Raw genomic sequence first — 24,092 nt, 5'->3', positions numbered from 1 at the left:
TTACCTCTGTATGGTAACACAGGTAACAGTCTGTTTCACCCGAAGTAACATTGCAGCCTGACATCCTATTATAGAATCTGTTTTATTTCTTCTGTCTTGCAGTATAAGTCCAATGATGTCTCCAGAGCACTTCAAGAGAGAATTCTCAGAAAAGTTTCCTCCCGCCAAATGTAAAGAAGTAGACATGTTGAACTACCTATTAGATTGTTACGATAGAGTAGCCGTGGAGGAAAGGACTGCCCCCAAGGTAAGCCTGGATACCTACCACCTGTCACAGGGAGATGAGAGGATTTAGAGGATACATGTATGCTTCCTAGCAGGTTAACGTTTTAACAAGATATTGCTTCCTACACTTCATACAACTTCTATATCTCAGGTTTGATTCACCACATGGGTACATTCATTTACTCAAATGTCTTAGTTAAATTGTTGTTTTTCCGGACAGATTTATCAGCAGTTATGATGTTGTATATATCTTCAGTATGTGGTGCTAATGATTCCTGAATCGCCAGTCTTACCTGTGTGTTCCAGCGATGCAGTATTCCTCCAATGAGTGACATGTTGTCCACAGCCAGAAGTCAGTGTATTTGTCATACATCACTCGTATTACAAGGTGCTTTTGTACAACAAAGGTGAGGACAACTGAAAAATGTTTAGGATCAATGCTTTCCTTTTAGACATGACCCATGAAAATTCAGGTTAGAATTGGTCTTCAGCAACCCTTGCTTATCGTCAGAGGCAACTAACAGGATCGGATGGTCAGGCTTGCTGACTTGGTTGACACATGCCATTGTATCCCAATTGCGTAGATCGATGCTCATGATTGCAATCACTGGATTGTCTGGTCCAGACTCGATTATTTACAGACCGCCGCCATATAGCTGGAATATTGCTGAGTATGACGTTAGACAACAACCTAACCTTACCTTTTTTGACATCTGTTTGTCAAATGTTTTGCGTGCTAAAATGACGTGCGAATTATACTGATACCTTGGCCTTCTGTAAAGTTCAGCGTCAGATTTCTGCTGCCACCATGATGATACTGATGATGATGTTGACTAATGTTTCAGGTCACTGAATGGAGTCTCGTACCTGCTGCCGTTTCTTCTGGCTCACAACTTACCGCGGGGATTTCTCCCCGAGCTGGTGCAGACCATCTACCACGACAAGGACAGTTTCCGCAGGGTGAGTGCACTTGGCCTATCTCCATTGATCACTAAAGTCATTGTAATAGCATTGTAATTAGGGTTGGGTATTGCCAAAATTTTCGTATTGCGATATATTGTGATATGTGTTAGTGTATTGCAATATGTATTGCAGTATATTGTGTGACAGTGTAACATGGTTTAAGGTAGTGAAATTACTGTTTCCTTTCTTTTGAAACAATGCCACTTGCCACTGTCAGGACTCAGATGTGATTGTACAAGAGATCAATTGAAAATGTTTCTAAATTGAAGACTTCGCTTCAAAGTTTGGAACTCGAGAAAAAAAGTCTGTAGCAGAGTCCACCATTTTGGTTTGTTTATCCCTACAATGAGTGCTGGTACCAATTCTATTTTTATATTTATATGGTTTAAGAGTCACGCAAATGCAATTATATGACCAATAAACTTATCAAAACTATTAATGTAATAATATGAAGGAAATACAAATGTTATTAGTATGTTTGACTGCATCACGAAAATTATCGATCATTGTCACGGAAACTGGGTGTCGGGTGAACCTGTTCGCGAAAAGTGTACCCCAATATACCGTATTGTGAAGTTCGAATTGCAATATACCGGTTAACCGGTTTTATCACCCACCCCTAATTGTAATACAATACAGTGATAAAATTTGAGGATAAATAACTAATCCCACTCTATTTTCACTGGTCTCACACTAATAGACCAGTGGTCATGCCTGTTCCTGGTTGTAATCAGCGGATTGTCTGGTCCAGACTTGATATATTTACAGACCTCGGTCATATAGCTGGAATATTGCTCAGTGTGGCATTTTATAAATAACAAACCAACACTAGGGTTGTCACATCATGAGAAGCACCAAAACCTATATTGGCTTTACATGTTCAAAATCTCACCAAAAGCTTTTTTTTGTGTTGATTGGAGTAGATTGCTTGGACTTTAGTAGTTAGAGGTGAGATAGCTCTGGGTTTGGCCAACACATCCTCCTCATCATCATCATCGTCGTCGGGCGGTGGCCAATGGTTAAACTATCAGCTCGCCACACTGATGACCCAGGATCTGTTCCCCACGTGGTACAAAGTGCGAAGCCCGTTACTGGTGTGCCCTGCCATGCTATTGCTTGAATATTGCTAAAAATGTCATAAACCCTTACTCAGGCATCATTATCATTATCATAAATGTATAGTAAAAATGACTAATGGCCAAGTACTGATTAAAAATGTTGACTTGCAGGTATTTACGCCGATCCTCCAGAGTCTGATGCGGTTGATACAGACAATGTCCTTAGACACCGACGACTACCGCGACCCCCTCTCTGTGATAGCTGAGTTGTGTGATATTAGGAGTGGCAATGCTCGGCCTATATGTAACTTAGTAAGTAGAGAGGTGTACATAGATTGTCGTTGTCCATGTTTGTGTACTGGAAACTGATAAACAATTAGTGTTTTGCATTCTTTTTCAGAAGAAGTCCTGCTTGGGGTACATATAAGCATTAAAATGTCCATTTTAAAAGCCTACGACAGTTGTAACAATATTTCAATAAAATATTTTACCAAACAAAAAACTCGTTATGTGTGGTGAGACCACCCCTACAGGGCCCCGTAGAGGGCCCCCTACAGCCAAGAGCAGGTAACTCTGGCTGTGTACCTCGTACCTCACTTTTCATGCTGTCGTCGGCCGTGTAGGTCGATTGCATGGTCCAAGAAGCTACGAATAAGAGAGCGATGAGTGAGATAGAGTCAAATCCTGTATGTATGGTTCCTTTTCGGCGCGCGCTTAGCTGGAATCGTTGTATGACTTTTTTCATTCATGATTTGTTGTAACTTTACCGGCGTGTTCGCTGTCTCCAGCCACATGGCAGGCAAGATGGCGGACCGCGGGGTCCCGTTTGCTTTCCTTCTCCTGGCTTTAGAAAAAGCCTTGTAGTCGGGTCGTAAAGGGGCTGATATTTCATTTTGTAGATTATACTTGCCTAAATTCCTCTTTTTTCCAGGCTTTAGGTAAGTTTTGCTTGAGTGTTTTCGTGACACGTTCGATTACGTGTAAGCTCACATGTTGCTCTTTGTAACCTATGTAATAATACGCTTCGCTATTATGGCTTTGCGCTAGTATTTAATAGCTTTGCTGTAACAGTTAAAATATCGCCCGGGCGTTGTATTTTGTTCTGTTTTGTTGCGTGCATATTATATTATGTATATCGTACAGTCCTTGCTATTGTCATAGCGCGGTTCTGTTTTTTGCAGCCCAAGGGGTGTGTCACCTGTAGCGGCAGTTTGTCGCCTCAGGATCGCCACCTGGTTTGCTTACGTTGTTTAGCGGAGGAAGCCCATGACGAACAAGGTTGTTCTATGTGTCAGGCTTTCTCCCCGCACATCAAGTCCAGGCGTGCTGATTACATGTTCTACAAGTCCTTACTTCAGTATGGGGACATTTGGGGTCAGGAGCCGCCTAAAGACAAAGATAAAAAGCAAAGAAAAAAAGAAGGCTTCGGGCTTCCTCTCTTTTGGGGGATGCTCCTAAACGGGCGAAGGGTGCGGGGCCTCCGGCTCTTTCACCTGCCATCCCCTCAACATCACAGGCACCTTCCCCCCCTCCTGTCCCTGTTTCTAACCAGCTAACAATTGATTTACTTTCTGATATATTGCAGAAGCAGATGGATTCGGTCCACACTCTCGTGGCTGACGCGATGGCTGGCCTCCGTCAGGAGATTGGTGTCCGGCCAGGTACGGGTGTGTGTGCCGGGTCTATGGCGGGCAGTGCTCCCAACCTCAGCTTAGGCTCTGGTGTGGGGGTTTCTGTCGGGGGTGCGTCGGCTCCGAGTTTCGTCTCGGTTGCTGGCCACCCCTCCGCTGTAGTAACTACTACCGGCCCGAGCCTTGGCTCGGGGTCTGGTCCAGTAGTTAGTAGTTTGGCAGGCTCTGTGCCTGTAGTTGCCGCTACTTCGCAATTGGTCCCACCGCTTGCGCCGGCTTGGCCGGGCCATTCGGTGTCTGGATCATTTTGTCTACCATTGAGGAATCCCAGCACGGGCTCTTCCTCGTCACGGCACCGCGACTCAGTATCGAGTCTTGGGTCAGGTGTGCGGGCAACCCGCTCTGCTTTCGAGCCTTTGTCCCTCTCTGTAGACCCCTCGGATGATCCCTCAGAGCTCTCTGGATACAGAGACCTCACTCATTGAGGATCGACCGAGGAGGCTATGGAGGAGGATGAGGGTCGGGAGGAGTTGGGATGCGCCTTTGGTTTTGCTCGGGCGTCCCTGAGGCAGGCACGGGAGGCGACATTGCTTCTGTCCTGCCCCAGGTAGTGGTCAGTACTGGCGCACCCGACCCTCAGGAGTTTCGGCCTCCCAGGGAGGCTTTGATCCCACCAAGGTGGGGACACAAGGCTGCGATATTACCCTCAGTCTTGTCTGAGGTAATCAACCCCCTCCTCTGTGGTACCAGGTCCAGGTTCGATTTGCCAGAACTTGACCGTCGGTACCTCATGGGGAGGCTTGCCTTTACAATCCTCCAGTGGTTGACGATTGTGTTTACGCATCCAAATTAAGCCCTTTGGGGTTCGTCGGGTAATTCTATGGCTTCAGCCAGTAAGGTCGCTGGCTTCCGCCGTTCCACGACTAACGCTACAGCTTTAAATCCACCTATCGATCCTTTGAAGAGCAATACCGCAATGCGGTTCAATGCCTCAAAGTGACGATCCATTCCGCCACATCTCGGGTGTTGCAGAGGCAACTACTGGATGTGGGTGGGTGGAGGAAGATTAGATCTCCCTCCACCTTGGCTAAACAATTAACGGAGGTACAGTCACATCTGGCGAAAGCATTCTATCAGGTCGCCGGCTTGCCAAATGATGTCGGCAGTGATGGGCCTCCGCCTGTGGCTGTGGCTTTCGTGGCGATTTTTCGCCTGCCACGCTAACAGGCTCTGCTGGCGCTGCCATTCGGATGGGTTCTACCCTGTTCCCTCGGGCAGCTACAGTAGTCGGGGAGGCCACGGAGGCTGTCTCAACCTTCAAGGACTCTAAGCCCTTGCTGGAACAGCCTCACACGTCTCGCTCGCGGCCCCCGGTTGTCTCCTCCGCATATCCGTCTGCCGCGGCGAAGGAATCTGTTAAATGGGCTCAGCCCTTGCAGTCGCGGGAGGGTAAGGGCAGAGGCAGGGGGCAAGGGCAAGGCCACGGCGCCCCACCAGCCTTTTCAGAGGAAGGGGAAGTCAGCCCCGGCTTCCCAGCTATAATTCCTCCGGAGCCCTTGTTGGTACCAGACCAAGCAGTCGGAGTACTGCCGAAGTCAGGTATTCAATGTCTCATGCCACATATCCCTGTGGGTGGTCGACTTTCCCTCTTCCTGTCGGAATGGGAAAAGTCACGTCCAATCCCTGGGTCCTGTCCACACTCAGGGAAGGCCACATGCCACAGTGGAAGCGAGACCCACCCCCCTTCTCCGGGATCCGTTGCACTCCAGTGCCGGCTGCCCTAGAGAAGGCGGAAGTGCTCCGTGCCGAGGTCCAGTCGTTGCTGGACAAGGCAGCCATAGAGGTGGTTCCTGTGGGACAAGAAATGTTGGGTTTTTACTCAACTTATTTCCTTGTCACCAAAAAGGACGGAGGGTTCAGACCTATTCTAAACCTCAAAGGTCTGAACGACATGTTAGAGGTACCGTCCTTCAAGATGGAAACACTGCGTTCGGTGATTTCGTCTGTGGAGAAGGGAGATTGGCTCACGTCAATCGACCTCAAAGACGCGTACTTCCATGTCCCTATGCACCCCGAGTTCCGGAAATACCTAAGGTTTTCCTTCGACGGGAGGTGCTATCAGTTTCCGGTACTCCCCTTCGGCATTTCCACAGCGCCAAGGGTGTTCACCAAACTCATGCTAATGCCACTCACTTGAGTCGAGTTGCGACACTTGCTGTGATGAGTATTCTCACCAAGTTGGGCTGGATTATCAACCTCAAGAAATCAGAACTGGTTCCCACCCAGGATCTGGTGTTCTTGGGAGCGAGATTCGAGACAGCGCGAGGGATAGTCTCCCTGTCTCCGGACCGCGTCACCAAAGTCCAGAGAGTTGTGTTACAATTTCTCGAGTTCCCCAGGGCCTCAGCTCGGACTTGGCTCCAGTTGCTAGGCAACATGGCGGCAACGGTGGACATCGTTTGGCGAGCGCGGTTGAGGATGCGACCCATTCAGCAGGCTCTAGCTCGAATGTGGGTCCACACCCAGGGTTACGAGTTGATTCTCCACACTCCAGGGTGGCTAATTCCTCATTTACGGTGGTGGACACTGGCAGGGAATTTATCCAAGGGGCTCCCTTTGGACATCCCATCGCCAGATCTCTCAATTCAGACGGACGCTTCCCTCACAGGGTGGGGGGGCGTGCTGGGCGCCCTGTCGGTCTCAGGCCTGTGGTCACAGAGCGAGGCGCAACTGCACATCAATGTGCTAGAATTGAGAGCAGTCAGGTTGGTGTTCAAACGACTTCGGGAGCAGGTTCAAGGCCGTGTGGTCCGTCTCGAGATGGACAACCAGACGGCAATGACCTACATCCTGAAGCAGGGTGATACGGTTTCCCGTCTCTTCTGCAGGAGGCATGGCAGTTTCTGCTCTGGTGCGACCAGTTCGACATACGGGTAATGCCTGTTTATCTCCCAGGGCGGACAACGCTCGAGCAGATGCACTCTCTCGTCGTATCCTGGCCCCACACGCAGTGGATGCTCCATCGGGGATATTCGGGCTATCTCCCAGTTGTTCGGTCGTTCCAGGTGGATCTGTTTGCATCTGGGGGACGAACCAGATTCGGTGTTTTGCTCGGATACCGGATCCCGAGCCATCGCCCAAGACGCTTTCCAGCTCGATTGGACGGACAGGGTTCTGTGGGCGTGCCCCCGCCACTACCCCTGATTCCCAAAGTCCTCTTGCAGCTTGCCACCCAACCAGCTCGACTTCTTGTGCTCCTTGCACCCCTTTGGTCGGCTCAAAGCCTGTTTCGGTACTACTCAGGTTTCTGGCTCAGCCTCCTGTACTATTACCCTTTCGACCGGACTTACTATCCCAGAACGGAGCCGCACCCAATCTCAGGATTCAGTGGGTGGCCTGGCCTCTGTCCGAATCCGCCTCTACGCTCTGGCGGAATTCTGCACCAGTTGCAGACACAATTCTGGCTTCGCGGAGGGATTCGACAAACGTTCAGTATGAGGATAGATGGGCCTGTTATGCAGCTGCTGGTGTGTCGGCAGAGGGATTCTTGATCCCTTTTCTTCAACTGTAATTGAAGTACTGGAGTTCTTGCAGTCTCGGTTAGAAGTCGGTTTAGCCGCTGTCTACTATCCGGGCTACTCCACGGCAATCTCTGCCTTCCATATCCCTGCCGACGGTGCTCTCTTTGGGGCAGCACCCTCTCGCATACAGCGCTTTTAGCAGGCGTGGACAGAATCCATCCGACTGTCCGGGCGGATTAGTCCCCCGTGGGACTTGTCAATCGTTCTTGATTGGATGTCCGGTCCTCTCTTTCACGATCTGTCGTCTCTTTCACTCCAGCTGTTAAGTTGGAAGGCTGCCTTTCTTGTGGCGGTAACGTCTGGCAGGCGGGTAGGTGATATCCATGCGATGTCAGCGGATCCTGCTCTGACTGTCTGAGTCAGAGCAGTAAGACAGAGTCAGTATTCGGTTGCCAGACTCCTACCGTCCTAAGGTCGCAGGCGCCTTTCATATAACGGCGCCTATCGAACTGCCAGCTTTCACTCAGCCTCCATCGTCCGGTACCTCTCTTCGGCGTGCTCACGTCTTAGATGTCCGTAAGACTCTCAAGGCTTATATCAAACGAACGGCTGCTATCAGGAAAAATAAGCAGCTGTTCTGTTGTTATGGCGGTGGCAAGGCTGGTCTTCCGGCGAACAAGCAGACCATATCTAGGTGGCTTGTCTCTGCCATTTGTTCGAGTTACTCTTACAAAGGATTAACCATCCCTCAGGGTTTAAAGGCTCATTCGATTAGGGCAGTGGCGACATCAAAAGCATACCGCTGCACTGCCCATTGAGGAGATCTGCTCAGCGGCTATCTGGAGCCGACCGAGTGCACGCTCATCCGCCACTATCAGCTGGACAAACACTCACGGGAGCCGCTCGGTTTGGCCAGACAGTTCTCACCAGTGGGCAGTGTCGTGATTCTCTAGCCGAATGAGCCTTAGAAATCACGCTTTGCTTTTCTCATGGTGTAGGTGTTAATAAATTCCTCAAATTTTATCGGGTGGTGGTATCACATTGGTGGTGTTTTTACCCGATGTAGCTTATTATCACCGCTACAGTCACTGTGTTCATCCCTGCACCACGCCGCTGGTTTGGGTTGCTGAGGGATATATATTGGACTCGCCCATTCTTTCCCTCCCATTTTGATGGTCTGGGGTGGGACTTGCGTCCGCCTTTATAAATTCCACCAATAGCCTATCGGCTAGGCTCCTTTTCCCCGCTTTGCGCCCGCCTGATTGACATCAGCGGTCAGGTGACTAGGTGAGTGTACTTTCTCTCTCTGTCGCGGCTTCGGCTGTGCCTTCGACTGAACTAGGGGTATGTTAGGCAGACAGAATACCGCCTCGACTCAACATCGTTGGGAGTCTGTCTTATGCTTATATGTACCCCAAGGAGGACTTCTTCTGAAAGAATTTTACAAACCTGGAGAGGTTATGAATTCTTTGAAGAAAAGTCCTCCTGGGGTACTCACCACCATACCCCCCTCATTCTGTCTGACACGTTCAGCATGAAAAGTGAGGTACGAGGTACACAGCCAGAGTTACCTGCTCTTGGCTGTAGGGGGCCCTCTACGGGGCCCTGTAGGGGTGGTCTCACCACACATAACGAGTTTTTTGTTTGGTAAAATATTTTATTGAAATATTGTTACAACTGTCGTAGGCTTTTAAAATGGACATTTTAATGCTTATATGTACCCCAAGGAGGACTTTTCTTCAAAGAATTCATAACCTCTCCAGGTTTGTAAAAGTTTATTGTATTTGTTAGATTGTTAGCAGTTAACTGCTGACATGATGGATTTCATATTTCAGTCTAAATTCTCTGACTCTGAGGTAAATGTCAAAATGTCAATGACTCTTTGATATGTATTAAACATAGTACAGATATGACATGATAAGGATTTTGTAAAGAAGATTTAAAAGATATCAGAAGACAATAAAAGGTGCAGAACATATCAAGATTTGTTTGGAACTGTTCCTTGAGTTGACCCCTGGTGTACACTGATAGCTGCTCCTCTACAGTTAGGGGCAGTGGGATAGCCTAGTGGTTAAGGGTTCACTCATCACGCCGAAGACCTGGGTTCAATTCCCCACATGTGTACAATGTGTGAAGCCCATTTCTGATGTCCCCCCCACCATGATATTGCTTGAATATTGCTAAAAGCGGCGTGAAACTAAACTCACTCACTCTTTCTACAGATGATAGAACAGAAGAACTGGCAGCCGGATGTAGTGAGTCAAGCTAGCGGGATGGAACTGGAGAAGTTGTCTTTCCTTGGACCAGTCCTCGGCCTCTCTGTCTTCGCTGAGGATAATGTATGTGGTCTTTCTCTCTCCTAACCGGGTCACACGACATTGCAACTATTGGGTTTTGTAGAATGAATTTGCTTGTGCATAATACCCCAATTTGATCACTATGGCTTACCTCATGGATATGTATCATGTAATAACACAAATCTAAATGAACAACATTCCTTTACAAATTACATCTCCTGTTTCTAAATCAGTTGTAGAAATAAGAACATTTTTTCCTGTTGTGAAAAATAAGTTCCTCTATTCTGAGATTGGGTTGATCAAGTATGTTGTGTAGCCTCCAGTGAGAACCAAGGTTAAATTAAGTATCGTTTGTGAAAACTAAATTCCCTATGTTTTCAGCTATTCCCTTTGATTCTGATTCTGATTGGGTAATGCTAGGTACACTTGTGGCTGAAAGGAAGGATTATTTCTCTTTCAGGTTAAAGTTGTGGAGCAGTTCTTCTCTGGGCATCAGTTGACAAGCGACAACACCCGTCTCATCAACCAATCTCTACAGCATAGGCTAGAATATGTCAGGGTACGTCGGCATATCTAGATATACGTTCACCTTGAAGTATCTTTCTAAATATATGAATAACTACTTAATTATGAGAATATGGAGCTTGATTTCTTTTTCTTTTCAGTCTGAAGTTTTCAAAGTCGTCCACGCTCTCCTCGTAAACGTTGAAACGAGGGATTCAGCAATGTCCTTCCTTGCATCCGCGCTCATGAGAAATGCCAAACGCTTCACAGATCCATGTAAGCTTCCTTCTTGTGTACCTGTAAGAGTGTATGTGTAGATGTTTACAGTGACTATTACAGGTTCATCTTCTTCAGTTTCTGTGTCATCAGCCATCTTTTACTTGATGAAGGTTAACTTAATCATGTTAATATAGTTCTAAGTTTTATTGAGAACCTTTCTGCTTGAACAGACTGAGATGTGTTGATAGCCCACCTAGTGTATCTGGTGTTGTTGTGTTGGGCAGGTTGATGAACGGTTCGTGTCGGGCGATGGCTTCATCCTCAACCTCATGTCAGTGCTGCAGCAGTTGTCAGTGAAGATAATGTTAGACAAGGTGAGTCCGGCAGATCATATTGTACATAGCTCTGTCTCTCATCTCCATGCATGTGTATTACACCAGGCAATGGGTCAGTGGGCACTCAATATTCATTCTCAACTCCCTGGGGAACATACAACCACATTTGCCTGTGAGGTGCTAGAAGGTTAACAGTTATGAGTTGGGTGACTGCAGGGCCTAGATTTTCGAAGCTCTCTTAGCGTTAAGATAGTCGTAAGTGCCATACATTAACATTAACTTACGACTATCTTACCGCTAAGAGAGCTTCGGAAATCTAGGCCCTGGTCATCATGCCCTTATGCTCTTGGATGTTGCCCTCAACATCAATCACCAGCATATCTGGTTCAGCTCCTGTTTACAGATCATCAAGCTGACTGTAGTGGAAAATACATTCACTTTATGCTGTAAGTCTTGTGTTTGTCTATTGGAGGTCTGCTTCTGTTGTCCAGGTTGACCCCTACTATCCATTCCACCCCAAGTCAAGGGTTTCCACCAAGTCAGAATCTCGCCTCCACAGCACAGCAGCTGAAGCAGACAAATGGATGGATGATCTTTGTAAGTTGTCAGGGGTAACATCTCACAGCATACTCTACACTACACATACTGCAACCTGAATGTTAGATTCTCATTGTACATAACCTTTATATTACATTTTATTACCTTCTATATGAACAAATAATTCTAACATTCCCTGTAGCTGGGGATAATTCATTATGTAGTTTTCTTGTATAAACATACTGGTGATACTCTTATTTTCAGTCAGGATCTCACTTTGGGTGTTGTGTGTCAACTCTTTCACATCTTAGGATATCTATGTGATGGGTGGTGACTTAGTTATCAAACTGACTTAAGGGACCGTTCATAAGTTATGGCTAGGGGGATGATGATGCTTTTTATGGAGAGGCATGTACAATGTGAATGACCCCCCTTCCCCTAAATTTATGTACAAAGTAAGTGCCCCCCCACATGTCATGTACAAAATCAATGACCCCCCTTCTCCTTCACATATTTTTTAAGCATAGTTTTAAAATATTTTTATGTGCAAAATTGCTGACCCCTCAGATTATGTGTACAAAATTGCTGACCACCCCCAGCTTCCCAGAACAAAATGTTGCCTCCCAAAAAAAAAAAATAATAAAATAAAATAATAATTTAAGAAAATAAATAAAAATTTAAAATAAAATAAAAAAAATAAAATCATCATCACCCCCTAGCCATGAATTATGAACGGTCCCTAAATCAGCTCCAGTGATTTTTTCTAAAAAACATTTCCATTCTTTTTGCGGGCTCACAAGGAATTTAGGTGAGATATTTTGACAAAACCTGTTGGTAAGCCTGTATTTAGGGGAGATCACTCTGCATGCTGACTCACAATGGTTGGTTACCCTGTTGACCCTCAATTGATTCATATCAGTGTCAAGGATTTAATGAAATGACTTAATTCTATGGGTTTTAATGCCTTTTGTGTTATGTGTTAATTGTTTCTTATACTTACACTTACTTTTCGGTAAACCTACAGACAATAAACCCAACTCGCCGTGGCAAGACCCCAAGTTCCCCACCGAGTGTTTCTTCCTTACGCTTCACTGCCATCACTTGTCCATTACTCCCATCATGCGTAAATATCAGCGCCGACTTCGTGCAATCCGAGATCTCAACCGCATGGTGGAGGAGATGGAGGGGACGGAGCCACAGTGGAAGATCCTGCCCACAGCAGGCAGGAACAGGGAGATGCTTAAGAAGTGGAAGTCTCAGGTCCAGGTGGGTGAGGTCTCTTGTAGATAGGGCGAGATGGGGACAGCTGCTGTGTCAGCTAGGTGAGGTCTCTTGTAGATAGGGCGAGATGGGGACAGCTGCTGTGTCAGCTAGGTGAGGTGTCTTGTAGATAGGGCGAGATGGGGACAGCTGCTGTGTCAGCTAGGTGAGGTCTCTTGTAGATAGGGCGAGATGGGGACAGCTGCTGTGTCAGCTAGGTGAGGTCTCTTGTAGATAGGGCGAGATGGGGACAGCTGCTGTGTCAGCTAGGTGAGGTCTCAGATAGGTGAGATGGGGGCTCTGTGTCAGCTAGGTGAGGTCTCTTGTAGGGCTGAGATGGGGACAGCTGCTGTGTGTCAGCTAGGTGAGGTCTCTTGTAGATAGGGCTGAGATGGGGACAGCTGCTGTGTCAGCTAGGTGAGGTCTCTTGTAGATAGGGCTGAGATGGGGACAGCTGCTGTGTCAGCTAGGGTGAGGTCTCTTGTAGATAGGGCGAGATGGGGACAGCTGCTGTGTCAGCTAGGTGAGGTCTCTTGTAGATAGGGCGAGATGGGGACAGCTGCTGTGTCAGCTAGGTGAGGTCTCTTGTAGATAGGGCGAGATGGGGACAGCTGCTGTGTCAGCTAGGGTGAGGTCTCTTGTAGATAGGGCGAGATGGGGACAGCTGCTGTGTCAGCTAGGTGAGGTCTCTTGTAGATAGGGCTTGAGATGGGGACAGCTGCTGTGTCAGCCAGGTGAGGTCTCTTGTAGATAGGGCTGAGATGGGGACAGCTGCTGTGTCAGCCAGGGTCAGCTCTCTTGTAGGGTGAGTCTCTTGTAGATACAGCTGAGATGGGGACAGGTGCTGTGTCAGCTAGGAGATGAGGACAGCTGCTGTGTCAGCTAGGTGAGGTCTCTTGTAGATAGGGCTGAGATGGGGACAGCTGCTGTGTCAGCTAGGGTGAGGTCTCCCCCAGCTGTGGGGACAGCTGCTGTGTCAGCTAGGTGAGGTCTCTTGTAGATAGGGCTGAGATGGGGACAGCTGCTGTGTCAGCTAGGTGAGGTCTCTTGTAGATAGGGCGAGATGGGGACAGCTGCTGTGTCAGCTAGGTGAGGTCTCTTGTAGATAGGGCGAGATGGGGACAGCTGCTGTGTCAGCTAGGTGAGGTCCAGGTGGGTCTCTCTTGTAGATAGGGCTTGAGATGGGGACAGCTGCTGTGTCAGCTAGGTGAGGTCCAGGTGGGTGAGGTCTCTTGTAGATAGGGCTGAGATGGGGACAGCTGCTGTGTCAGCTAGGTGAGGTCCAGGTGGGTGAGGTCTCTGTAGATAGGGCGAGATGGGGACAGCTGCTGTGTCAGCTGAGGTCCAGGGTGAGGTCCAGATAGGGGTGAGATGGGGACAGCTCTTGCTAGATAGGGCTTGTGAGGGACAGCTGCGAGATGGGGACAGCTAGGTCAGCTAGGTGAGGTCCAGTCCAGGTGGGTGATGGGGTCTCTTGTAGATAGGGTAGATAGAGATGGGGACAGCTGCTGTGTCAGCTGGTGAGGTCCAGGTGGGTGAGGTCTCCAGATAGGGCTTAGATGGGGGACAGCTGCTGTGTCAGCTAGGTGAGGTCCAGGTGGGTGAGGTCTCTTGTAGATAGGGCGAGATGGGGACAGCTGCTGTGTCAGCTAGGTGAGGTCCAGGTGGGTGAGGGCTCTTGTAGATAGGGCGAGATGGGGACAGCTGCTGTGTCAGCTAGGTCAGGTCCAGGTGGGTGAGGTCTCTTGTAGATAGGGCTGAGATGGGGACAGCTGCTGTGTCAGGCTAGATGGTGACAGCTGCTGTGTCAGCCAGGTGAGGTCTCTTGTAGATAGGGCGGGAGATGGGGACAGCTGCTGTGTCAGCTAGGTGAGGTCCAGGTGGGTGAGGTCTCTTGTAGATAGGGCGAGATGGGGACAGCTGCTGTGTCAGCTAGGTGAGGTCCAGGTGGGTGAGATAGGGGGAGACGAGGACAGCTGCTGTAGATAGGTGGGTGAGGTCTCTGTAGATGTAGATGGGGACAGCTGCTGTGTCAGCTAGGGTGAGGGTGAGGTCTCTTGTAGATAGGGCCAGGTGCTGTGTCAGCTAGGGTGAGGTGGGTGAGGTCTCTTGTAGATAGGGCGAGATGGGGACAGCTGCTGTGTCAGCTAGGTGAGGTCCAGGTGGGTGAGGTCTCTTGTAGATAGGGCGAGATGGGGACAGCTGCTGTGTCAGCTAGGTGAGGTCCAGGTGGGTGAGGTCTCTTGTAGATAGGGCGAGATGGGGACAGCTGCTGTGTCAGCTAGGTGAGGTCCAGGTGGGTGAGGTGGGGACAGCTGCTGTGTCAGCTAGGTCAGGTCCAGGTGGGTGAGGTCTCTTGTAGATAGGGCGAGATGGGGACAGCTGCTGTGTCAGCTAGGTGAGGTCCAGGTGGGTGAGGTCTCTTGTAGATAGGGCGAGATGGGGACAGCTGCTGTGTCAGCTAGGTGAGGTCCAGGTGGGTGAGGTCTCTTGTAGATAGGGCGAGATGGGGACAGCTGCTGTGTCAGCTAGGTGAGGTCCAGGTGGGTGAGGTCTCTTGTAGATAGGGCGAGATGGGGACAGCTGCTGTGTCAGCTAGGTGAGGTCCAGGTGGGTGAGGTCTCTTGTAGAGAGGGCGAGATGGGGACAGCTGCTGTGTCAGCTAGGTGTGACCAGGTGTGTGAGGGCTGCTATTTCAGCTAGGGGGGACCAGGTGAGGGCCCAGGTGAGTGAGGCTGGAGTGTAAGCTAGGTATGACCAGGTGTGTGAGGGCTGCTATGTCAGCTAGGGGGGACCAGGTGAGTGAGGCTGGAGTGTAAGCTAGGTGTGACCAGGTGTGTGAGGGCTGCTATGTCAGCTAGGAGGGACCAGGTGAGTGAGGCTGGAGTGTAAGCTAGGTGTGACCAGGTGTGTGAGGGGTGCTATGTCAGCTAGGGGGGACCAGGTGAGTGAGGCTGGAGTGTAAGCTAGGTGTGACCAGGTGTGTGATGGCTGCTATGTCAGCTAGGAGGGACCAGATGAGTGAGGCTGGAGTGTAAGCTAGGTGTGACCAGGTGTGTGAGGGCTGCTATGTCAGCTAGGGGGGACCAGGTGAGTGAGTCTGGAGTGTAAGCTAGGTGTGACCAGGTGTGTGATGGCTGCTATGTCAGCTAGGAGGGACCAGGTGAGGGCCCAGATGAGTGAGGCTGGAGTGTAAGCTAGGTGTGATCAGGTGTGTGAGGGCTGCTGTGTCAGCTAGGAGGGCCCAGGTGAGTGAAGCCTGAGTGTAAGCTAGGTGTGACCAGGTATGTAAGGGTGTTGTCCAGGTAGGTGTTTGCAGGTGGAAAAGTTGGGGCGCTGGTAGGTGAGGGCAGCAATGTCAGCTGGGTGGGCCCAGGTGGGCGAGGGCAGCATTTTCAGCTGGGTGGGTCCCAATGGGTGAGGGCTGCTCTCTTAGGTGTGGTACAAGTTGGTGAGGGCTTCATTCTGAGAAAGGTGGGATCCTGATGGGTGATATTAGTTATGTTGGGTCCAGGTGGGCGAGGACTGCAATGTTAGGTGGGTGGGTCCAGGTGGGCGAGGGCTGCAATGTTAGGTGGGTGGGTCCAGGTGGGCGAGGGCTGCAATGTTAGGTGGGTGGGTCAAGGTGGGTGAGGGCTGCAATGTCAGCTGGGTGGGTCCAGGTGGATGAGGGCTGCAATGTCAGCTGGGTGGGTCCAGGTGGGCGAGGGCTGCAATGTCAGTTGGGTGGGTCCAAGTGGGTGAGGTCTGCAATGTCAGCTGGATGGTTCCAGGTGGGCGAGGGCTGCAATGTCAGCTGGGTGGGTTGAGGTGGGCGAGGGCTGCAATGTCAGTTGGGTGGGTCCAAGTGGGTGAGGTCTGCAATGTCAGCTGGATGGGTCCAGGTGGGCGAGGGCTGCAATGTCAGCTGGGTGGGTCCAGGTGGGCGAGGGCTGCAATGTCAGTTGGGTGGGTCCAAGTGGGTGAGGTCTGCAATGTCAGCTGGGTGGGTCCAGGTGGGCGAGGGCTGCAATGTCAGTTGGGTGGGTCCAAGTGGGTGAGGTCTGCAATGTCAGCTGGATGGGTCCAGGTGGGCGAGGGCTGCAATGTCAGCTGGGTGGGTTGAGGTGGGTGAGGGCTGCAGTGTCAGCTGGGTGGGTTGAGGTGGGCGAGGGCTGCAATGTCAGCTTGATGGGTCCAGGTGGGTGAGGGCTGCAATGTCAGTTGGATGGGTCCAGGTGGATGAGGGCTGCAATGTCAGCTGGGTGGGTTGAGGTGGGCGAGGGCTGCAATGTCAGCTTGATGGGTCCAGGTGGGTGAGGGCTGCAATGTCAGCTGGATGGGTCCAGGTGGGTGAGGGCTGCAATGTCAGCTGGGTGGGTCCAGGTGGGCGAGGGCTGCAATGTCAGCTCGATTGGTCCAGGTGGGCGAGGGCTGCAATGTCAGGTGGATGCTCAATAATCAGCTGGATGCTCAATATCAGCTGGATGCTCAATAATCAGCTGTACCAAATCATCTTTGTACTCTTCATGGACTAGCCTTTTGTGGACAAGCCTGCCCTAACCCTGAGTTTGTGAAAGTATAAAACCTTTAAGATGATGTTTCATGGAAAAAATGCTTCTTTTAAATATCTATAGTTGATATTTTCAGAGGCTACAGAAGAGCAAGCTGTGTGCAGATGCTGGGGTGTTAGATGCCAACATGTTGCGGAAGTGTCTCCAGTTCTACACCCTGGTTGCTGAGTTTGTCATCAAGGCAGCAGATCCAAAACACCAGGGGTAAATTGGGTTTTGCATTTGTAACAGCTTATCTGATGAATTTTCAGTTTCATGGCTGTAGCTCATATTTAAGCAGTTTTTATGGCATATTCAGATTTGTTCATCACATGTCACAAAGTAAGTTACATGTTCAGAGTGAACAACTGCTGTAAGGTTCTGTCTCTTGCAATGCAGAGTTATGTCCCTTAGCTGACAGGATCTGCTTTGTCAGCATTACCCTTCCGAATGGGTTATGCTTCACTTAGGCATTTCCATCCACATTATGTTAGCTATACTGAAACACAGTAGTATTTAATGGAACTTGTACTTGGACAAGAGGTATATCTAATCTGTTGATGTTATGATGTTGCTTGTTTTGATGTCCTTGTAGCAGTAAGTCGTGAGTGGAACATGTGGTTGGTGTATAGTTGTAACCAGTGTCTGGTATGTTGCTGCAGGACTCGCCTTCCACTGCCTACAGACGTTCCTATGCAATTCTCAGCCTTACCTGAGTACTACGTGGAGGACATAGCCGACTTCCTGCTCTTCGTGCTCCAGTAGGTCACCCTGCTGCTCTCACTATACAACCTGTGGGATGTTTTACCTCATTATGTCAAAATACACACAAGAAATTAGAGCATCTTTCATATAAATGCAGGTTTTTAACTTGTATGGTTTGCACTATTTTTCATGACATGGATCCATGTGTCTCTTCAAGCCATAGTGAGGCCTGATGTTACATGTGACCGTCACTTACACAGGCTTGAGAGTGATATCAGTATATTGTCAGACAGCAGATACAGGGGATAAACTTCAATAATAGATTTGATTATCTTACTGACAATTATATAATAAATGTCAGTAGTATATGCTTACTATTAAACTGCAATGTCAGATGAAAGCAAGTCCACATAAAGAAGGTGTTTAGGTGTACGTGGCCTCTACAGGTAACTAAGACGTGTGTGTCTGTGTGGCAGGTACAATCCCCAGATCCTGGATGACCCAGCAACAACCAAGATCCTGCAGCTCCTAATAGTGCTGGTGTGTAACGGGTCGTACATCAGCAACCCTTACCTGGTGGCCAAGTTGGTGGAGGTGATGTTCGTCCTGCAGCCCACTGTGCAACCCAAGGCAGAGAAGCTCAATGAGGCCTTGCTGCTGCACCCTCTAGCCCTGGAGTTCCTGTCTCCAGCTCTCATGCAGTTCTACACAGGTCAGTGAGGGACACCTGGTGTGGGGCAGCATTTCCAGTGGAATAGCATGGGAAAGTCTGGAGCTATGTGATCTGTAGATTTAGGGTTCTGTGTAGGACTGAGTGACCTGTAGTTTTGTGGTTCAGGTTAAGGTGATGTGATCTGTAGATTTGGGGCTCTGGGCCCCGTTTCACAAAGCTCTTGTAAGCCTAAGATCTCGTAACTTTTCTCGTAGCATTCGTGCCTCCTATACTGTAACATATGAGGTACTAATGCTACGAGAAAAGTTATGAGATCTTAGGCTTACGAGAGCGTTGTGAAACGGGGCCCAGGTTAAGGTGATGTGACCTTATTTTTCCTTATCCTGACTTATGATTATTGCTTATTTCCCTTCTCCTTCGACGGTCAAGTGGAAACCCTGAATCCTATTCAAATTCACTGAAGCGTACGTACAATCACTCACCCTGAGTTACCTCCCTTATTCCCGCCAAAACCGGTCCGACGTGACCTGAGACTAGCTCTTCTCACTCTCTCCTTCATCGCCCTCGCCGACGGTCGGGTGGTCCTGACGGGTCCTATTTGCGGCAGATATACTTTCATTTCGACCTTATAAATTGTGGCCGCAGATTGTATTTAGATCCATATTAGTTGTATCCATATGTATATTATTATGTAAAATTCTACTAAAGTTACGCATTTTTCACTTCGTTGCAGGTGAGGTGTTGTTCAATGGTGGCATGTCAGCAATGGAGATTGAGGCTATCTGCGTTCGATCCACATCCAGTTTGCTCCTCTTATTGCCTTCATACTTGTTCTTTTGATTCACGGTGTCAATATTGCATTAATTTATCAACACAATTATTTACTAAATATTTATCAGCCTGCTTACGCAGTCAGCTGTAAGGGGTAGTTCTCTTACAATTGGTACTAAAATGTCACAACACAATAAGGAGAATTCCCCAGGGATTTCTCCCGTTTCTGTCACGCTTCCAGCAACAGCTACGCAGTCTACTTCCAAGAGAAAGTCACCTCCGACAGAGGAGACTGAACTATAATGCCTAGCGAGGAAGAAACGATCATCTAGATTGTCTGCAAAATCTACAACTACGAGATCTACATCATCTATATCTACTAGATCATCAGATACACCTATGGCATTGCCATATCTCAACTTGACAGATCACCACCAGTTTTAGAACCGCAGATCATCTTGACTTCATCTCAGACTACATCTACTAGTACTCCGAGAGAGTTAGCGAACTCAGGTTCGCAACAACATACATCAAAATCATCATCGTCGTCGAGGAAGAAACATTCATCCCAGCATAGATCGTCGAATACTACAGGGTTTACGAACCCTCCCAGCATGTCGTCAGGGGTTATAAACCCTTCTACAGACAATCAGAATGGATCGTCTCAAACATCACAGACTACGTCTACTGATCATTTAACTTCTACGAGAACTAAGAAAAGTGCGTCAAATCAGACAACTGTTGCACTACAGACAGAAAGTAATTTTTCATCTGACAGGGGGTTCGCGAATCCTCATCAAAATGGAGGGTTCGCGAACCCTCAGCCGGATGGAGGGTTCACGAACCCTCAACAACAGAGAGTTTCAACACATCAGCAGAGAGATATAAATTAACCTTTCGCAAACCCGACTGGTTCACCGAATACACCGGTAGATCAGGATTTTGTAGCCAGTATTACACGCCAAGTAGTTTTGGCTATGCAACACGTTCATCATCAGATAATCAAAAGACGATTACACAGGCTACAAATGAGAGTACTCAGGAGGAGACACCCATTTCAGAAGGAGACACTCATTTAATGCAAGGAAATTTCCACTACATAGTATGGAACCATTCTTCAGGGCACCAGAGATTGACGATGATTATTATCTCATCAATGAATCTTAATCACACAACTATAAAGTAGAAGACAGGAAGCTGGCCAACTGAGACACGACGACAAGGCGTACGTTCTTTGGACTTGCCAGATCTAGAGCCATAAATGAGGCTCTAATCAACAACTTCCAGAATCTGAAAACAGAAACAGAAAGGATGGTATTGTCAGCGTTGGTCTTACAAAAGAAGGATCGGGAATTTATGTCTGATAATTTGGCATCAACATCAGCAGGACTAACCCCACTTCGTCGTCAAGGATTACTCGCATCTTGCAATTGGCCAGATTTTCATATTAAGGCGCTTCTACGACAACCATGGGCTGCATCCACATTATTTGATGGAAGTATAAGATCGACATCACGGGAAGTATGTCAGGACAACAGAGATCAGATGCTCATCAGATCAATGCAGACAATGAATAACATGTATCGACAATCGTCACGAAGAGGACAATTTTGTACAAAGTTCCCAGGCATACAAAAGGCCACAGAAAAGAGAGCTACCGGAGCTCAAAGAGGCAAAACAACTAATTTTCGTCCAACATATGACAACTCAAGAGGACGATCGGGGAGAGGTCGCTCATCAGGATCCTCCCGTTCAACATGTCAATGAAAATCAGCTGCGGACAGACTGGATCGTCCCTCCTCCAGTCGTTCCAGTGAAGCCCACATCAGTGGGGGGACGACTAAATTTGTACTGGAAAAATTGGGAAATACTACAAGACAACTTTGTGGTACAAGTCTTACACGAAGGCTACAGAATTCAACTCAAGGCGAGACCACCTCTCACCATTATTCAAACCAGCAATGTATCAAGCTATCAGACTCCATCAGCTCACTACTGACAAAGATTGCAGTAGAGATTATAGAAGAAAACAGTCTCACACCAATTTTATTCCCCGATATTTCTAGTACCCAAAAATAACTCCACAGAGAAGTTCCGTCTCATATACAATATGATACGATTTAACCTAGACTTTCTACTGAAACCACAGAAGTTCAAGATGCTTCATCTACCTCAACTGAGACACTTAATAAGACCCAACGACTATCTAGCCAGCATAGATTTGCAGGATGTGTACCTACACATCCCCATACATCCAGAATCAAGGAAATACCTAGGATTCTTATATCAAGCGAAGCACAATCAATGGAAAGTACTCCCTTTGGAATTTCCGCGGCCCCGTGGCTATTTACACGTGTCACAAAACCAATTGTGGCGTTTGAGGTTCGCAATGCCTTCTATCTAGACGATGGCATTCAGGCACACCCGTCAGCAAATCAACTCAAACTTCAGTTAGAATTGACAATTCAACTACTAACTCAACTAGGATGGTTAGTCAACAGGAGGAAATCAGAACTATGTCCGTCACAGGAATTACAATTCCTGGGAATCAAGTTTCTCACCAGAGAAAATTGAATTGTAGTCCCACAGGAACGATTGGAGAATATGCAAAAATGTCTACACACTGCCTTGAACGAACCTCTTCTGATAAGAGAGTGGCAGAGATTATTGGGCCTCCTAACGTCAGCTCAATCCCTAACCGCAGAGGAAGGGTTACAACTACTTCGAATTCAGCGGTTCTTAACACCACATCTGAAAAATCTACAACCCATAAGCCTTCCTCAACACTTGAAGCATTTCTACTGATAACGAGAGAACACGGTTGCCCTCTCATAGACCTCTCTGCAACACGATTCAATCATCAGATTGTAACATTTGTCTTGCCAGTACCAGATCCACAAGCATGGGCAACAGACGCCCTCGCCATATCATGGGAAGGTCTAAATGCGTACGCATTTCCTCCACCGATACTAATACCACAAGATTGCTCAGACCAAAATCCTACAACTAATTTTGGTCGCGCCTTACTGGCCAGCGAGAACATGGTTTCCAGACCTAATAAGCTTATTAGGGGGAGCCAATACTAAAACTTCCAGATTGGCCAAACCTACTGATTCATCCTCACACAAAACAACTGCACGGGAATCCAAAGAATCTCAGACTACACGTATGGAGCGTATCATACATTGTTTCAAGAAAAGAGGTTATTCCACGAGAGCTGCTAAGGCAGTTACACTGGCCTTAAGACGATCAACCCGTAATCTGTATGATGATAAATGGAGGAATTTTGATCAATTTGCTACAAGCAAACGATTCACGGCAGCGGAAGCAACACATCCGCAAGTAGCAGAATATCTCTGCCATCTCAGATCAATCAAACATTTGAAAGGATCAACACTTTCAACATACTCAGCAGCAATCAGTTCTGTGATTACCATGAACTCGGGAGTTAAACTCACCAAAGTTCCTGAACTAGTAGCATTATTGAGATCATTTAAACTAGAGGATCAACAACGGAAATTTAGAGCTCCAGCATGGGACCTCAATATAGTGCTACAACATCTCACAAGTGAGGATATTATGAGCCTTTACAAGACGCAACTTTTGAGTTACTGACTCCAAAAAATGATGTTTCTCCTTGCTTTAGCTACAGCAGCTAGAATGTCGGAAATACATGCTCTTGACTTCGCACAAACGAGGTTCGACACAGGAGAGCATGCAGCAGTCCATGGACATCAAGACAGAGAGGATTTATCCTTATGTCCAGTAAGAGCTTTAAGAATCTACTTACAACGAACTACGACAAGAACGAGAAAGTTTGAATGTCTCTTCATCCCATTATCACCTGCTACATCGATTGAGGTCTCACGAACCACAATATCCTTTTGGATTAGAGCAGTTTTTTTGAGAGCCAACAAAACAGCAGGATTACCGCCGCCTACAGCATGTTATCCACACGAAAATAAGACCATTAGCATCAACACTCGCACTACATGGGAATTGCTCGTTATCATCGATCATGGAAGGCTGTTTTTGGAGATCTGACACGGTGTTTGCTAGTCACTATCTATGAGATATTGCGACAGAGGATGTATCAGACATTCACCAGTTCGGACCACTAGTAGTGGCTCAACAACTCACAAATCCAACCAGACATTGAGAACTCACCCAAATCATGCTGACTTGTAGATGCTAGGCAACTGTCCCATTGCCACCAGCAGAGTCCATGCCCACCTGACTTACTTGAGAAGTCAGAACATGAGTGATATAAACCTTGATAAGTAATAGTCCTTACTTAACTTATGGGTTGCGATACCAGTTTCGGTAATAGTCCTTACCTTAACATATGGATCGTTTGGAATATCTAAAATACTATATTATCTAAAACCACGGAAATCTATAAGCTTTACTTCTCTTATTCAATTAAGAGTAGGTTGTCCCCCCTATATGACGAATTCACAAGGGAAGGCAACAACAGGATTTTACAGGGGGTAAGCGTTCCGACTATATATAGACAGCCACAGCGAATCCCGTCAGGTGGCTCACCCACCACCTATTCTGTCGGATTTCATAAGCAATAATCATGAGTCAGGATAAGGAAAAATATGTAATTGGTATGATATAATTATTATATTTATATTTATCCCGACTCATGAGGTAAGCCCTCCTGACCGTCCCCACTCTCAGCATTACGGTTCTTCACTGTAAGTTGCAATGCGGGCATATTACGGAGAGAGTGATAAGAGCTAGTCTCAGGTCACGTGGGACCGGTTTTGGTGGGAATAAGGGAGGTAACTCAGGGTGAGTGATTGTATGGACGCTTCAGTGAATTTGAATAGGATTCAGGGTTTCCACTTGACCG

The 24,092-nt window shown here is 47.8% G+C and overlaps 1 protein-coding gene and 1 long non-coding RNA gene across 2 annotated transcripts in view; both read left to right on the top strand.

Moving 5' to 3' along the window:
- LOC124279699 (ubiquitin conjugation factor E4 B-like) overlaps positions 1 to 24,092 on the top strand; it is a 46,664-nt gene that overhangs the window by 17,152 nt on the left and 5,420 nt on the right. Inside the window, exons 5-17 of the mRNA XM_046715538.1 lie at positions 103 to 247; positions 532 to 632; positions 1,071 to 1,185; positions 2,418 to 2,558; positions 9,621 to 9,737; positions 10,156 to 10,254; positions 10,361 to 10,498; positions 10,703 to 10,792; positions 11,245 to 11,350; positions 12,315 to 12,556; positions 17,180 to 17,307; positions 17,745 to 17,843; positions 18,264 to 18,499. Of these exons, the coding sequence (XP_046571494.1) occupies positions 103 to 247; positions 532 to 632; positions 1,071 to 1,185; positions 2,418 to 2,558; positions 9,621 to 9,737; positions 10,156 to 10,254; positions 10,361 to 10,498; positions 10,703 to 10,792; positions 11,245 to 11,350; positions 12,315 to 12,556; positions 17,180 to 17,307; positions 17,745 to 17,843; positions 18,264 to 18,499 (1,757 nt within the window). The remainder of the gene's footprint in view (positions 1 to 102; positions 248 to 531; positions 633 to 1,070; positions 1,186 to 2,417; positions 2,559 to 9,620; positions 9,738 to 10,155; positions 10,255 to 10,360; positions 10,499 to 10,702; positions 10,793 to 11,244; positions 11,351 to 12,314; positions 12,557 to 17,179; positions 17,308 to 17,744; positions 17,844 to 18,263; positions 18,500 to 24,092) is intronic.
- Positions 14,391 to 15,113, top strand: LOC124279702. The gene is made up of 3 exons (XR_006899456.1): positions 14,391 to 14,497; positions 14,646 to 14,840; positions 14,887 to 15,113. It is a non-coding gene; the product is annotated as an uncharacterized LOC124279702 (long non-coding RNA).

The sequence above is a fragment of the Haliotis rubra genome, unplaced genomic scaffold (assembly GCF_003918875.1).
Source record: "Haliotis rubra isolate DU_JTF1 unplaced genomic scaffold, ASM391887v1 Scf255, whole genome shotgun sequence".
In the NCBI taxonomy this organism is placed as follows: domain Eukaryota; kingdom Metazoa; phylum Mollusca; class Gastropoda; order Lepetellida; family Haliotidae; genus Haliotis; species Haliotis rubra.
Note: the sequence above shows the minus strand (reverse complement) of the source record. Positions and strands in the feature narration are given on the sequence as shown.